This window comes from Ananas comosus, linkage group 14, assembly GCF_001540865.1.
Source record: "Ananas comosus cultivar F153 linkage group 14, ASM154086v1, whole genome shotgun sequence".
Classification (NCBI taxonomy): Eukaryota; Viridiplantae; Streptophyta; class Magnoliopsida; order Poales; family Bromeliaceae; genus Ananas; species Ananas comosus.
Window position 1 is genome coordinate 9,373,802 of NC_033634.1, and position 14,992 is coordinate 9,388,793.

General features: G+C 37.1%; 1 protein-coding gene across 3 annotated transcripts; it reads right to left on the reverse strand.

The window, feature by feature from the left end:
• Window positions 2,526–14,420, reverse strand: LOC109720827 (nucleobase-ascorbate transporter 1). 3 transcript variants are annotated; one of them, XM_020248164.1, is made up of 14 exons: window positions 14,162–14,420; window positions 11,487–11,584; window positions 11,207–11,383; window positions 10,956–11,056; window positions 10,805–10,880; window positions 10,649–10,708; window positions 10,360–10,547; window positions 10,171–10,267; window positions 10,003–10,089; window positions 6,522–6,580; window positions 6,249–6,358; window positions 6,089–6,166; window positions 5,850–6,010; window positions 2,526–3,143 (listed from the first exon to the last, which is right to left on the reverse strand). In XM_020248164.1, exons 1-14 carry the CDS (start codon window positions 14,235–14,237, stop codon window positions 2,931–2,933), a joined length of 1,581 nt encoding a protein of 526 aa, XP_020103753.1. In that variant the 5' UTR covers window positions 14,238–14,420; the 3' UTR covers window positions 2,526–2,930. The 3 variants fall into 3 exon arrangements, with proteins under 3 accessions (XP_020103753.1, XP_020103755.1, XP_020103754.1); XM_020248166.1 differs by lacking the exon at window positions 14,162–14,420 and adding an exon at window positions 13,430–13,904; XM_020248165.1 differs by having other exon boundaries at window positions 2,931–3,143; window positions 6,249–6,340.

Sequence of the window (14,992 nt, forward strand, 5' to 3'; positions counted from 1 at the left end):
GACGGAGGTGTTTCGAATCTTGGGTCAGAGTTATTCTTCTCCACTAGCTTCCACCTACAGACGGATGATCAAACAAAGCAGGTGAATGCCTTGCTGGAGGAGTACTTACGGTACTATGTTAGTACCAACTAGAAAGACTTGGTGCATCACTTGGACGTTGCCCAGTTTTCCTACAATTTGCAGCAGAGCGAGTCAACAAACCTTAACCCATTTGAGTTGGCGACAGGAAGGCAACCACTCACTCCACATTTCGTTATTGCAGGCAAGCAGGGCTGCAACCCCATGGCCCTCCAATTCACCTCTCATTTATAGGAGAAGAGGGACATTACGAGGGTCTATCTTGAGAAGGCGGCCCACCAAATGAAGAAGTGGGCTGATGCAAAGTGACGACCCTTAGAGTTTGCTAAGGGGGACCAATCCTAGTCAAGCTGCAACCACAACAATTCAAGGCCTTTCGCAAAGTGCACCATGGGCTTTTGCAGAAGTACGAGGGGCTTTTCACTATTGTGAAGAGGGCGGGCAAGGCAACCTACAAACTACAACTCCCCGCCAACTTGAAAATCCATTATGTCTTTCATGCTAGCTGCCTATGGCCCTACTACGAAGATGTTGAGGACCCGAGTCGAGGCGTGTCACAGCGCGCTCCCACTACCATGACCACTGCTATCGACAAGGTGGTCAAAGCCTTGCTGGACAATCGCACCATTCGTTGTCGCGACGTCCCACCAAGCATCGAGTACCTTGTCAAGTGGAAGAACCTCCCACATGGCGAAGCAAGCTGGGAGAAGGCTGACACTCTCTGGAAGTATCAGAAGTTGATTGATGACTTCCAGCACCAGCGCACGACGAGGGCATCTGTGCATTAGGTGGGGGAGGTTGTCAGGACTTAGAAATTTTCTTCAAGATTTTTCTTTGCAATCACTCAAACTCCAAAGTGGATATCTATCAGATGTTTTGCCCTAATATTTCAGAAGCATCTCTACGGATCTCAAGACTGATGGTGCGGGAATCGAGGACTCTCATAGAGTTTCTATGTTTCTAGAAGGTGTATTTACTAGGACTATTGGGAGCTCATAGCCTCCCCTTTTGGCTTGTAGTTTCATGCCACTTGGCATTTTTCTGTTTGCTTTATGGACAACGAGTGGCTTTTAAATAGATGTGGCCTCCATCCCCCCAACTCGGAATCCTCATTCGTAATTCTCTACTTCAAAATAATAGAAGAGCTTTTTTCATCTCTCTTTCTTATTCTTACTTTAGGGTGAGTAGATCCTAACTTAGCAAATAGAGAGGTAAGCTTACTCACTTCGTGAAGGAAGGCGACCGCCGCATGGGCTAAACGAGCAATTTAGCTTAAATCCATGACATCGTGTTCGGTTTGAAATCAGCTCGAGATCGATCGCTTGTTTAATAAACGAGCCGAACACAAGTTGAATTTTTCAATTCGGAATCTTAGCGAGCGGAACACAAATAACTCTCCAAGATTGCATCTAGTGCAGAAGCTAAATTAGCTCCTATTTCTTGCTGTTCACTCATCAGAGAGCTTTTTTATCAAAATGAATTTTCAATCCTTCAAAAAATTAAAGTATAACTTATAAATTAACAATATTCTCCAAAAAAAAAAGCTATTTCGCATACGAGTGTATCATGTGCATAGTGTATAAGATAGGAAATTCACCACCACTTTGTCATATTTATACACTTTCCCCATAGCTTTCTTAAGTATGATGTTAATACAATCCACTACAAGGTCAAATGAAAGAGGAGAAATATCTAGATTTTAGGTCAAACCAAATATTAAAAAAAAATTATATTTTGTAAATTTTAATTTTTCTTTAAGATTCTAAATTTTCCGATTTTATTTTAATTTTTTACCCAATAATAAGACTGATAATTTAACTTGCTGTTCATAAGCCAGCTCATGTTCACTTCGTTAATGAACAAGCCGCATATGAGCTAGACTTTTCAGCTCAATATTTTAAAAATATTTTAAAAGTGAGCTCGCATATGGATCGTTTATTAAATGAGTCGATCACAAGCTGAACCAGCTCGCTCATGTTCCGCCCGTTGACGGCCCTACTTGGAGGAGACAACTGACAAAACCTACTAAAAAATGAAGTACTTTACTGACAAAAATGTACTTCTTACAGCTACATTTGCAGCATATCCATTTCTTTTGTTGCCAAACAGAATCTAGAAAGTCTAATTTGTGCATCTCCAAATAGAAGTAAATTTTGCAAACATCACCAGGAGAAAAATCAAGTCCCCCCTTGGAAGCCTTTCAACCATATAGAACTTCAGAAAAGACAGATAATAAAAGGCATAAACAGCACATTAACTATAATCACAAGGATCTAAGTACTTTAGGGCGTGTTTGGATTGACGTAAATTGCCATTCGGCCGCAAATCAAGTTTACTAAGAGCAGAAACAACAGCTTTACCCTCGACCGTCCCAAACCATGTGCTCAATTCCTCGAAAGCAGTTCCACTGACGAAATCTTCTCGTCATCATGGTCGACGGTGACACTGACTGAACTGGTTTTACGACTGAATTGCAATTACATCAAACATAAGTCCGGTAAGCCGAACAAAGTGGCAGACTGCTGCCGGGCCCAGTATGGAAGTTTAACACATCAAACAAAATACATTATACAATACAAAAAAGTACAAAATAAAATGGCCACTCTCTAACAGAGAACCTAGGAACCTGGAATAACTCTTTTTTATACTGTATCATATTGCCGACAATACAATAGATGCTTCCAAAACAAGTAGCATCCAAAGATCTAGCATATCACCGACTACTTCAAAAGGAGGCACTGTAAGAAACTCTGAGGGTTAGCACATCTCATCTGATGATTTGGAAAACCTGTGCCGGAGCTGACGGTATAACTCGCTAAATTGTATATGTCAGTGTTTCCGATACTAGATCACTATGCGGGTGGAAAGAACCGATTCAGATTGAACGGAAGTGTATAAAATTCTTCGTTCCGGTTGTCCCCTCTGAACGTTCTGAACTTTACCCACCATGGCATGCCCCTATCCTTCTTAGACTTTGCGACGTCCAAGGTGTTGTCCAGGAACACACTGACGATCAACCCGACGGTCGGAGACGACATGAATATCGTATTTAAGAAAGCATTGAACTGCAAGTTGGGGGACAACAGAAGTTTAGCAGAATGCAATTGTGAATCCAAAACGTAAAACCCAAGAATTCCAGTTCTATGATACTAAGAAAGTTGTTGAACTTTAGGACATATATATATATATATATATATACACACACCACCTCTGAAACAGAAAACTACAATTCAAGCATAAGAACCATAAAGTAGATTTACTCCTCAATCTTTGAAAATTTTTCTATAACCATTATACTTTTAAATTCAACATTCCTAATGTTTGGGCTCAAAATTTTTTGATAGACCTGAGGCGTTGACTCAATTAAATAAAAGGAAATTAAATAATACTAGAAGTTTGATGGAACTCGAACTCAGGACCTCCTACTCTGATACCATGTTAAAATGTGCGAAACAACTCTTGTTCTCCAAAAGCTTGAGTTACTAGAGAATGGTGCTTTAAATATTTATATTCGGCATTGTTAAAATGTGTAAAACGGCCATCTTTCTCCAAAAGCTTAAGCTATTAGAGAATGACGATATTTTTAATATTCATATTCGAGACATTTTGATAGGCGGGACGTAGATTTGAATTAAATGAGAAGAAATTAAATAAAGTTAGAAGCCTAGCGGACTCAAACTCAAGATCTCCTACAGTGATACCATGTTGAAGAATGTGAAACAATCGTTGTTCTCCAAAGCTTAAGCTAATAGAGAACAGTGTTTTATATTTTTATATTCAACACAGATTGCATAATTATTACTTTTTAGCAGGAAGGTGCCTAAGAGAAGCTAAAGAAAACTCTTGATCTTCTCGAAATGTTATTCCAAGTGCTCGTTATCATAATTTAGGCTGTTTAGCTACCAAACACACGACCCTCCATCAAGGCTTAGGTCCCGCTAAAGTTGCAATTTGTTGTCATTAAAATCCAACAACATGCATTTTCGAACATCATGGATTCATTATTATTTCAGATAAATCTGTCAATACAATTAATTAATATTTCAGATATTATATATAATCATGCATGTGATTCTAACAATTATATAGGCGTAGCAAGTTCACTTATTGATCTCTACAAATCATTTTACCTTATGTTTTAAATATCTAAAACCCCTTTTGATATGATATTGTACATCGCATTTTAACACTTTATCTAACCTCAAAGTATCCCAAGATAATTGTCATATTTGCTCAAAAGTAGTTGGGATCGTATATTTCATGTTATATTTATGGGATAATTGCCTATATACCCCTCAAAACTTCGGAAATATCTCATTTACCCCTACTTTTTTTTTTCTTTCCGATATACCCCTTATATGTTCCTCCGTTATTCCAAAATACCCCTGCAGTTACCACCCGTTAAGTTAACTTGGGTTAAACGTGAGTTAAATATCTATCACAGTTAAAACAAATTAAAATACCACTTTTACCCTTAACTTAAGGGCAAATAAGAAATGTTGGTGATAGTAGAAGAGTATATTTGAAAAGACCAAAAAGCAAGACACTTTTTGTGCCGCTAAGTTAAGGGCAAATAAAAAAAGTCGGTGATGATAGAAGGGTATATTTGAAAGGGCAAAATAGTAATTTCACAGAGATAACAGAGTTCATTAACAGATTTTAACTCTAGGGATATATTAGAAATAGGTTGGAACGTAAAAAGAGTATTTTCAATATTAGCCTTCTAAAGAGGGGTAAATCAGAAAGTCGGGAACTTTTCGGGGGTATATAAGCAATTGCCCCTATATTTATTTGGAGTAACATGGAATTATAAGAAGAGTAGATGTATTTTGAATCAGTTTGCTTTAGGCCCCACTTGGTACCCAAGATTGGATTTGCTAGGGTAAGAGACAGTATGTTGGGCTAAGAAGCATTTAGTGACTCGGCAGATATCAAGGGTCACAAGAGGACGAAACTATTGAATCCAGTCTGGTGAAATCCCGTTGAGATGAGATTATTGAATTTTACTACCCGAGAGGTTGGGATTGAGCGGCATTGGATCTGAAAAGTTCCTTTATATTAGGACGGATCCACTACCTACTCACAGTGACTCCTGATGCCTCTTAAGTCACTGCACCCTCCTCTCCTAATATTGCTCTATCATCTTATCCTATCCAGTCCAATCTTAGACACCAAACAAGCCCTCGGAGAAAACTGCATTTTGTGAAGTATGAAATAACCTGTTTAATTTCTACCTTTCAAAAGGCGAGTATTCAGTACTAGTAACAGATTAAAGTATAAAATTTGGTTTCCTGAATTCTGTTGGCTTAGAGGGACCGTCATCCTGCTTTGTGACGGGAGGCCAAGTTAGGCCGCGTCACATTCGAAATAGCAGAAGGTCGGGTTGGGGCGCGAAGCTGATTGGACCAAGTCACAACCGAGACCCATAAGTGTTGTATCTGTACGCTTTTAAGTGAATTGGTTGCGTGTTTGTAACAACTTGAGCTTTCGGGATTAATGGTTACGCAAACGATCCGAAAAATTCTAGTTACATGAATATCTGATATTCCAGTTTTGTTTGGAGTTAGGTTAACTTCACACAATATTGCAATATTGTTAAACTACAACGTTACCATAAAATTTGAATCATTTTTGCTTTCTCAAAGGGTAATATATTTTACGAAGTGCGCGCATGATGTGGAAAGCAATTAACTTCAAACTAAAATTTGTTAAGGCACCATAATAACTATATTTATGTAATGCCCTAAACTCATAAGGATACAGAAACTGACCCATCCTGCACGCGTATGAACTGGACCATGCGCAGAAGTAACCATGGTGTCGCTGAAAAACTGAGGAACAGATATTCCAAGGAAAAGCGAAAGCCCAGTGATCATGAGATTCCTCATGGAGTTCATGTTGGTGAACTGAAGAAACGAAATCCCGACAGATGCTGCACAACATTCACAATAAATCTAATTAGGAGTGAAAAAGAAATATACATACATTTCACCCAAATGAAAGAACATACCGACAAGGCCGAATAGTACACAGTACAGAGCAGCAAATAAAGGGAACGGAATCGATGCAAAAACAGCCCCAAATTTTCCTGACACAAAGATTAGATATCACGCAATTGTGTTTAGCAGGAGAGACGAATAAGTATATGCTTACTGTGAACTAACATTTACCTAAGGTTGAAAAAAATATCATAAAAGCAGCTGATACTTGCACAACTCTTCGGCTGCCAATTCGAGTTAGCCCAAGAAGCCCCACATTTTCCCTTATTTGACACAAACCACTGTTAGTTCCGATAATATTTCCTCACAGACCTAAAAAACTAAGAATGCTAAAGCTTAAACATGCAATGCACCAGCCTTAATTGTAGCATACATTACATGCATGTACAAATTCACGGACTAATTGAAGTCGGTAGTCGTAAAAGGATGAAAAGAAAATCTTACACAGAAACCGAAGAACCAGTTGCTGTTCCAAACAGACCATCTAGAAGGGTACCTATCCCCTGCACAAATTAAGACAAGATATGAATGGTGTTTATAAAAATATATAAATAGATAAATAAAAGAGAGCAGGTAATTGGTTTCACAGCTAAGGCTTGTCCCATGAACCCTAATGCTGTGGCTTTTGAATTGCAGAAGCAACCTTTCGAAGTAACAATGCATATCAACTCTCCAAATAACACATTGGCACGAGATTTATGCAGTAATATGCCTCTTTAGGTTTTGTAAGTAGGAAAGTTTTGGAAGGATAACTCAATCAAAACTAAAGACAGAGGAAGTAACATGTGGGATCTTGTAAGTTAGCAGTGTCTTTTGTCGTTAACCAAAAAAAGAAAAAGGTAAATAAATAAAAAAAGTATCTGTCCACAAGGAATATTAGTTACACAATTTCCTAAATTGTCGCAAACAGGAAACCATACAAGTCACTCTTCTTTGTCTATTGCTACATAATTAGCTACACTCTTAATCTGCACGTCCTCCGATCATAAACACTCTGAACACATCATGAGAGTAGAAAGACATTGCATCACTTTACACAAGATGCATTTAAGGACTCCGAATATTTGAAAACTTTTCAATTTGATTTTTGACCAACCGATATTTGTAGCAAGGTACATGAGGTCCATATCTCGTTGCCATATTAGCCCTCCAATTGAATTTATCTATAAAAATGGACTGATGCTACTAGGTTGTGCGGACTTGGACAAGGACACCGGACACGACTCAAGATAGGCGGGTTTAATTAGTATATGCTATGTAATTTACGTAACTAGAAATTCATTAAAGTAAACAATTAGCTTAAATTTTGTATTCGAAGACCCATTAAATTACTTAAATCCAAAAAATCATGAGGTTGAATACTAAAATCAAAATTTTGAAAGGTTGGATAGACAAATCAAAATGGTCTATAGTTCAGGTAAGTTTTATACATTTTTACCAATAGTCTTTAACTCCAACTCCTTGAGGGAAATGCTTGTCATTGAAGAAATACAACGTTATCAATGAAATCAAAAGCATCTCCAACAATATCCATACATCTTACTAACCCACTTGATGAAAGATAAAGACTCTTGTGAGAAAATGCTAAATCTTTAGCACATTGTTGTGTTAATTTATTCTTTCACAAATAGTGGACAAAAGAGCATGTATTCCATTCTCACGGCAAAAGAAGAAACTTGAATGGCCTAAGCAATGTTCTAAAAATTGGTATGCTGTATGCTAGCGGTCAACCCACTGCATAGTGCACATGCGGTATGCATACGCATATGCAGTTCATCTATTAAATATTAAAAATGAGGGTTAATTTCATACAGGTCCCTACAAACATAGTGAATTGCAAATATATCCCTACAAAGTTCAACTTTCATATGTTGTCCCTACAAAAATCCTGATGTTTTCAAATATGTCCCTACCTTTAGGATCAGTTAGAAAAAATTAGTTAACCATAGGTAAAACACTTAACCCTAGTTAGTTAATGCGGTGAATTGACCTTTTTACCCCTCTTTAATTAATAGTCGGGACTTTTGGAGGGACATATTTATGATGCCAAAAGGTCATTTCACTTATAAAGAAAACGATATTTTAACGGTAACAAACCAGAGGGATATATTTGAAAACATAGGACTTTTACAGGGACAACATATGAAAGTTAAACTTTGTAGGGTTATATTTGCAATTCACTATGTTTATAGGGACCTGTATGAAATTAACCCAAAAAATAAATATGAATATACAAAATATACAAAAATACTTTTAAAAAGTAGGAATAAACAAATGTGTCATATATTGTCTAAGCTCTTACGAAGAATACTCTTTTTCCTCATAAATTTTCATTTATCATCACTTCTAGTCATCCAACAAAGTAACACTTCAAAAATCTAGCATGGTGACATTTACAGATGTGTCATAAATTGTCCTAGGTGAGCTCAAGTCGTGTCTGACCTCCATCACGAGATGCATGGAGGATGCGTGTCATCACTGCGCCTATCACGTTTTAGAGTCGGAAATGTATTCAATATACGGCAGGGAATTGAGCTTTTCCCATAAATCCATGTTTCCTAGTTTGTAACCATGTGGTTAAATGGTGTATTATTTTACACTAGATTCCATGGTTCTTTCCTTTCAATTTTACCTAGTAAAATTAGGTAAAAAAAATTCACATAACTAGAAATAAAGATACAAAATTATAAAGGCCTATTGGAACCGTCATTGTCGGCATTACTTTAATACTTCCTCCACACAAACAAGTTGAATTTGCAAGCATACTTTGTTCCTAGAAAAACAAATGTGGGAATGTCAATACTCGATACACCAACAAATACGTGTGAATAGCTAAATATGTGAAGTGTCGTGCACATATAGAAGTGTTTTGCACATCTTACATCCTGGGGATACAGTGATATACATGCAAACATGATTCTCTCATACCCCATTTGGTTATGCTTATTTTTTATTTTTTTTGTTTTCTCTCAACTCAGATCCTACATAATTGATTGGGTTGGATGAAAGACAATTGTTTGTAGTCAATACATCTATAGGTTTTGTTCCACACTAGGAAATATGAACCACTTCAAAAATGTTGCCATATCTGAGCCATGTCGCGTTGTATATGTGTCCCTACTAGACACTCCGTTGACGTGTGTCCATCAAATATCATTGCTTGTCCACTATCCTTCAACTCACTTGTTATGGGGCCATGTGCGCCAACTATGTATCCCGCATAGGCATGATCATGCAGAGCCACTATATTCCCAAAATGTGTCGATTAAGTATCTAAAATACAAAAATAAAAGATTTATAAGTAGTTAATTTTCTATTTAGGATATTATTATATGTTTAGTTTCATACATCTATCAGCTAAGAGAGAACAACAACTTTCCCTATGTGGACTTATTATTATGGGAATGTTCTTTCTTTTCGAACAAAATGAGAATGTAGTTAGATAGATATTTCGCTTCTAAAAATCATCATATTGATTGGACATATTTTGCCATATCCATGTTCTGCTTTTTTTTTCGAAGTTGTAGCCTGAGCCATGTTGCATGTCATGTCAGTGTCCATGTCCGTGTAACAATGGTTTTTCCGCAATAGAAAACAAAAATGTAGTAGTAAGTTCTGTTCACTTCGTTTTCTAAAAGAAGATGAGTTTGTAAACAACCTTAGAATATATAAATCCATCAGCCAGCAAATTCAATTATGTAATTTAAGTTCAGAACGACAGAATAATGTATGCACAATGAAACGAGTCCTTAACTTTCTATTTTAAAGTTAAAAAAAAAAAAGTAAAGAAAGAAAATCTGAGCCAAATGAAGAAATGCTGATGCAGAATAGCATCAGAAAAGCATAAAAGCGTAAAATTTTAACTCTCCAAGATTAGAGAAAATAATGACACGACTATCAAAGAATAATAACTAACAGCACCAACCTGCCAGCCAATGCCTCGACTCAAGACATAAGCAGGAGGGGGAGTTGCAATGGCTAGGCGCGAGGCTGCTATGTACGCGCCAGTTGACTGCACAATACGCCAAAAAAGAAGGAAAAATGAGTGCAATCACACTTCCAAGAATAGGAAAGAACAATCAAATATTATTACCTCTATTATGGACACCAACACTGCGGCCATCATGGCAACTGAATGGCCAGCATCAAACGTCGGTGCTCCCCATTGTAAAGGATATGGAAACTTGAACCTAACAAACATCACATTTAGCAGTAAGTAAAAACCGCACCTTCTTCTTTAATTAAGACAATTAAAAAGGAGGAGAAAGGGCTAGAACTGAACCACGGAGCGGATGATATGAGATTCGCTCGGTCAGTTCGGCAGCTGTTCTGAGTTGTCGGTGGTCTATGGTTGTAAGCGCCGCCAGCAGTAAGAATAATAGAATATATCCAAATGATTGCGACACAAATAAGAACTGGAAAGCGTTCGAATATAGGAATGTCTTTGAATGGTCTGTAATGCTTCAAATACTGCAAATTAAAAATTCCCGCCAGGTAAGAAGAAAAGAAAACCGCAACAACGAAAAGAAAAACACACACAACTATATTAGTTACTCCCTTAAGAACAGTACCTGCGATAACCCAATGAGCAATAAGAGCATTGGAATCCCGATTTCCACACAGTTTCCTACCTAGGAATAACAATTTCAAGTGAGATATGCTTTCGTTTTTTCTAGTTGCTACATTAATTATCAAATCACAGAGAACTCCTTATACCGTCAACGTACCGCAGGGAAACCTCGTTCAAAAAGGCCAAGACCAACCAGCCCTAACACAGGTGCCATGCCAAGAGGACTAAAGAACCTGTAAAAAATAAATACAAATGTTAGGTACGAAATTTGAAAAGCAGCTGGTGTTAACATGCATAATAAGATATACCTCGAAAATATTCCCCAGAACTGACTGTATCCAAGCATAATTTGTAAACTCGAGGCTACAATTAGCGCACCTTGAATAGCTCGCATGGTTCGTACGAATCTCTGTAAATATGAGAAATGTGTCAACAGAAGATAAATTAAGCAATTGGCAATCCTCATTAGGCCTAAATGATAATGAAAGACAACCGGAAACTAAAATCAGTTGTCTAACCTGAATAAATACTTTAAAATGAATAAACAATAGAAACTCACTTCCTGCGGATCGGGAATCTGTTGGAGCGATGAGTCATGTATAATGTAAAGGATCGGTATAACATATGTGAAAGAGCCACCAATAACAGTTGGCAATCTCGTGCCAAATAGTGCTTGCAAAAGTGTGTTTATACCAGATACAAATAACAATGTTTGTATGACACGAACTTTGTCACCCTATATTGAAAATCAAATCGCAATAAGTAAGAAGACAAAAATAAGAGAAGCTGTTATGTGACTATTAACTAAGAATCAATAATAGCAGGCTTTGCGTACTTACATCACTTCCACCCATTAGAGGAACAAGTGCCGAAGGAATCATAACAGTAGTGCCGAGCATCAAGATGTAGTTTTGGAAAGCCAATACGATAGTTTCAGCTGCAGAAGAATGAATAAGAAACAAAGGAATATATTTCTTCTAGAACGAATTCCACACAGATCCAAAAAATATTAAAGAACTATGAATTGTAGTCTAATATGGCAACAATAAAATACTCTCTCCCACTAGATATATATAAATAATGACTGTAATGACTTATATATGCAGGTTACGACAACTTGGAATGGTGTGTAGACAGCCAGATAAGATTAAAAGAGGCAACCACAAGCTGGCTCAGTCCGGCAGTATGTGCGATACGAGCGGCATAGATGGCAGCACAGGCGAAAATCTCGGCATAACTGCCGGTAGACACGATTCAGCACCGACAGGCACGGTCATCCTTTGTCTCAATGAATATATTCATTTCAGAATATGGCTTATCTTCATAAAGGAACAAAGAAGATCTTGAAGGTGTTTATCTATTGTTACCAAATGTGTCAACAATTATTGTATTATAGAGATATGAAATTTGTACAAACTTTTTGCAGTTAGCAAAAACGCTTGCATTATTGTTACGAAATAAGCTCGGGGACTTGCAAACTTTTATCGCGTTGGACATCCGCCAAAACAAACAAAACAGCTAAGCAAAGAAAGCCAATACAAGCTCTCATATTAGGAGCGTCTAAAGAATCAAAAAAATAATAAAGAGGAACTAACTAGATGGGGTGTCAATGTTGCTTACAGAGGGCCATCTTCTATTTTCTTTCGACGACTCAACGGTGAATTTTAACAGTCATACTTCTCAATGCATATGTTTTTCCGCCAAATAGATCATTGAAAAATCAAGACCTTCCTTGTTAAATATAAAATTACATAAACACCGTTCTCTAACAGCTTAAGCTTTTATAGTACAACGGTTATTTCACATGGTATCAGAGCACGAGGTCCTGAGTTCGAGTCATCCCGGGCTCCTAGCATTATTAATTTCTTCCCATTTAATTCAAGTCTACGTCATGGGCCTTGCAAAAAATCTCGAGCCCAGACGTGAGGGGAAGTGTTAAATATAAAATTATATAAACATCATTCTCTAACAGCTTAAGCTTTTAGAGTACAACGGTCGTTTCACATTCCTAAGGCTACGTGAGCATCTTTTGACAGAAGCAAATCAAACTCTATGATAACAGCCACGAAGAACGGATATAGGACATAGCAGAACTTGTATTTGGTAACTTCACCAAAAGGACATGACGCTCCGTGGACATGCCTAGCAAATATATCGCTACTTATTCAAATCTAGTAATCATCATAATTAACAACTTTCTCATCTATAAGCCCTTCATTACCATGTTTAGCAAAGGTAGTTAGTTCTTAGTGTGTTGTATGTTGGCAAATTTACGATCGAATCTTTAACCACATTAGCTCTCCCTAAAATCAGCTTTACTACTCTCACAGCATTGTGACAAAATTATTCCAAGAAGAAGACACATGACCTTAGGTACAACGGTGCGCACCACGCATTCATCAAAACCATGACGCAAATGTGATCACAAAACATAGCAGCACTAAAGGGCGTAGTTAAAACCTTTGAATTGCTAGGCATACAAAGCGACCTTGTAATGGTCAAATCAGAACTGAACACCCTTATCAACACCTGGTTTACCCGAAAAGCTTACGCCATCATGTTTGGAGCTAGTTTGTATAATCGATTGCTTTACTCCCTACAGCATTTCGCCGTTAGATATAATTGTCCCACTAGGGACCAACCTTTTACAGTGCTCAAACAATCAAATATATACAGAATAAATAATACTTCACAAAAAAGTACAGAAACTAAGGATAAAATGTAAATTATCAATCATTATCGTCTAAAGCAAATTCCAATCCGACATGCCAAGTTTCCGTACCCACAAAAGCACTGGCTCACTGAAGCAGAGGAAAGGAGAAGAGACCAAATGAAACAGCATTGTCACAACAAGGAGTACTCTTCCAGGACCACCACAACAAGAAGAATCAAATGGACTACAACAGTGATCACAAGAAAACAAGAAAGCTAGAAACAATGGCAAATAACAGTTACCAACCCCATGAAAGATCACTCCAACAACCAGCAAACAAATTAGAATGAAAGATTGCAAATGAATGTATTTCTTTCGTATTAAGACTATTCCCGAATCATTTCCCATTATATCAACTTCTTAGGTGACATAGTATCAGAGTTAGTTCGAAGCATCAAAAGACCTCAGTTCAATTCCCACATCCGTCATTTAATAGTACATTTCCATCTATTCTTTCTCTCTTGCTGCCTCTTCCGTCAGTGCACGTGATCTCCAAGAAACGTTAAGACTATTTCTGAACTGTTAACTACGACACTCAATTCCCACATCCGTCATTTAATGGCATATTTTTATATATTCTTTTTTTATGTTATCTCTTCAGTTAGTGCACGCGATCTCCAAGAAATGTTAAGACTATTTCTGAATTATTTCTTATAACACGAAACTCGAAAAAGAAAAAAAAAAACCCATAAATAAAGCCACTAATTTTTTTTTCCCACCTCAAAGAAGTCCTAAGGGGGATCAACTCCAAAACACCAAGTAGAGAAGAGAAATAAAACCAACATGAAAGGAGACACTTACCCCATGGTGGGTTGGAGTCTATGCAATACTCCAAATCCTGAAGCTGCTCCATGGGAGGGTGGCTTATGTCTGCCATTACCCAACACCCCCCTCCCCCTTCCACCTTCCTCAACAAGACAAAAAGAAACCAAAACAAAGAGGGAGAGAGAGAGAGAGAGAGAGAGAGAGAGAGAGGTGGAAGGGAGGAGAAAGTGAAGTAAAACCTCTGTGGAGTCCCAGGTGGGGAGTGGGAAGTGGGAACTCTTTTAGATTTCCCTTTTTTTATTTTAATTCAATTTTATTATTTGGGTCAAGAATAAAGGGATATATGAGCATATTACAGGAAGCCATTGCATGAACCCAGTGTAACATGCACCACACTCCTACATCTCTATCACACCCCAAAAACTTATAAAAAAAAACATAATTTGATTCTCATTAAATGTGTTATGAACACTCAAAAGTCCTAAACTTCCAATATTTATTTAAAAATATGTAGTCTAAATCGAATGTAAATAAAAATTCGGTAGTTTTTGTAAGATAATTTTACTCACCACTAGTCTCTCAAATAAATAATAAAGATTTTATTATTTAGGATAATCCCACTATCTCATATACAAAAATAGTAAAATTTATAAATACAGATGCCAATTACAATTTTTACTAAATTAAAAATTTACAGATTCATCATTCTTAATTAAATATTCAAATTCATCACATCTTTAATTACACTGTATATATAGTCGTATTAAAATTTAAAGGTCGTTGATATATGAGATGTGCATGCTTTTCTCGCTAAGAAAGTTACAACAGTTTACCCCGCGGACATAATTAAATTATCATTTTAATGAT

Bases quoted from the DNA above. Each gene is read 5' to 3' on its own strand.
- LOC109720827 (XM_020248164.1), bottom strand. From the start codon at position 14,237: ATGGCAGACATAAGCCACCCTCCCATGGAGCAGCTTCAGGATTTGGAG. The intron at 10,709-10,804 runs GTACGTTGACGG...TGTTATTCCTAG, and splicing joins TTGAACGAGGTTTCCCTGCG to GTAGGAAACTGTGTGGAAAT. The intron at 10,268-10,359 runs GTTCAGTTCTAG...GATGTTTGTTAG, and splicing joins CTCATATCATCCGCTCCGTG to GTTCAAGTTTCCATATCCTT.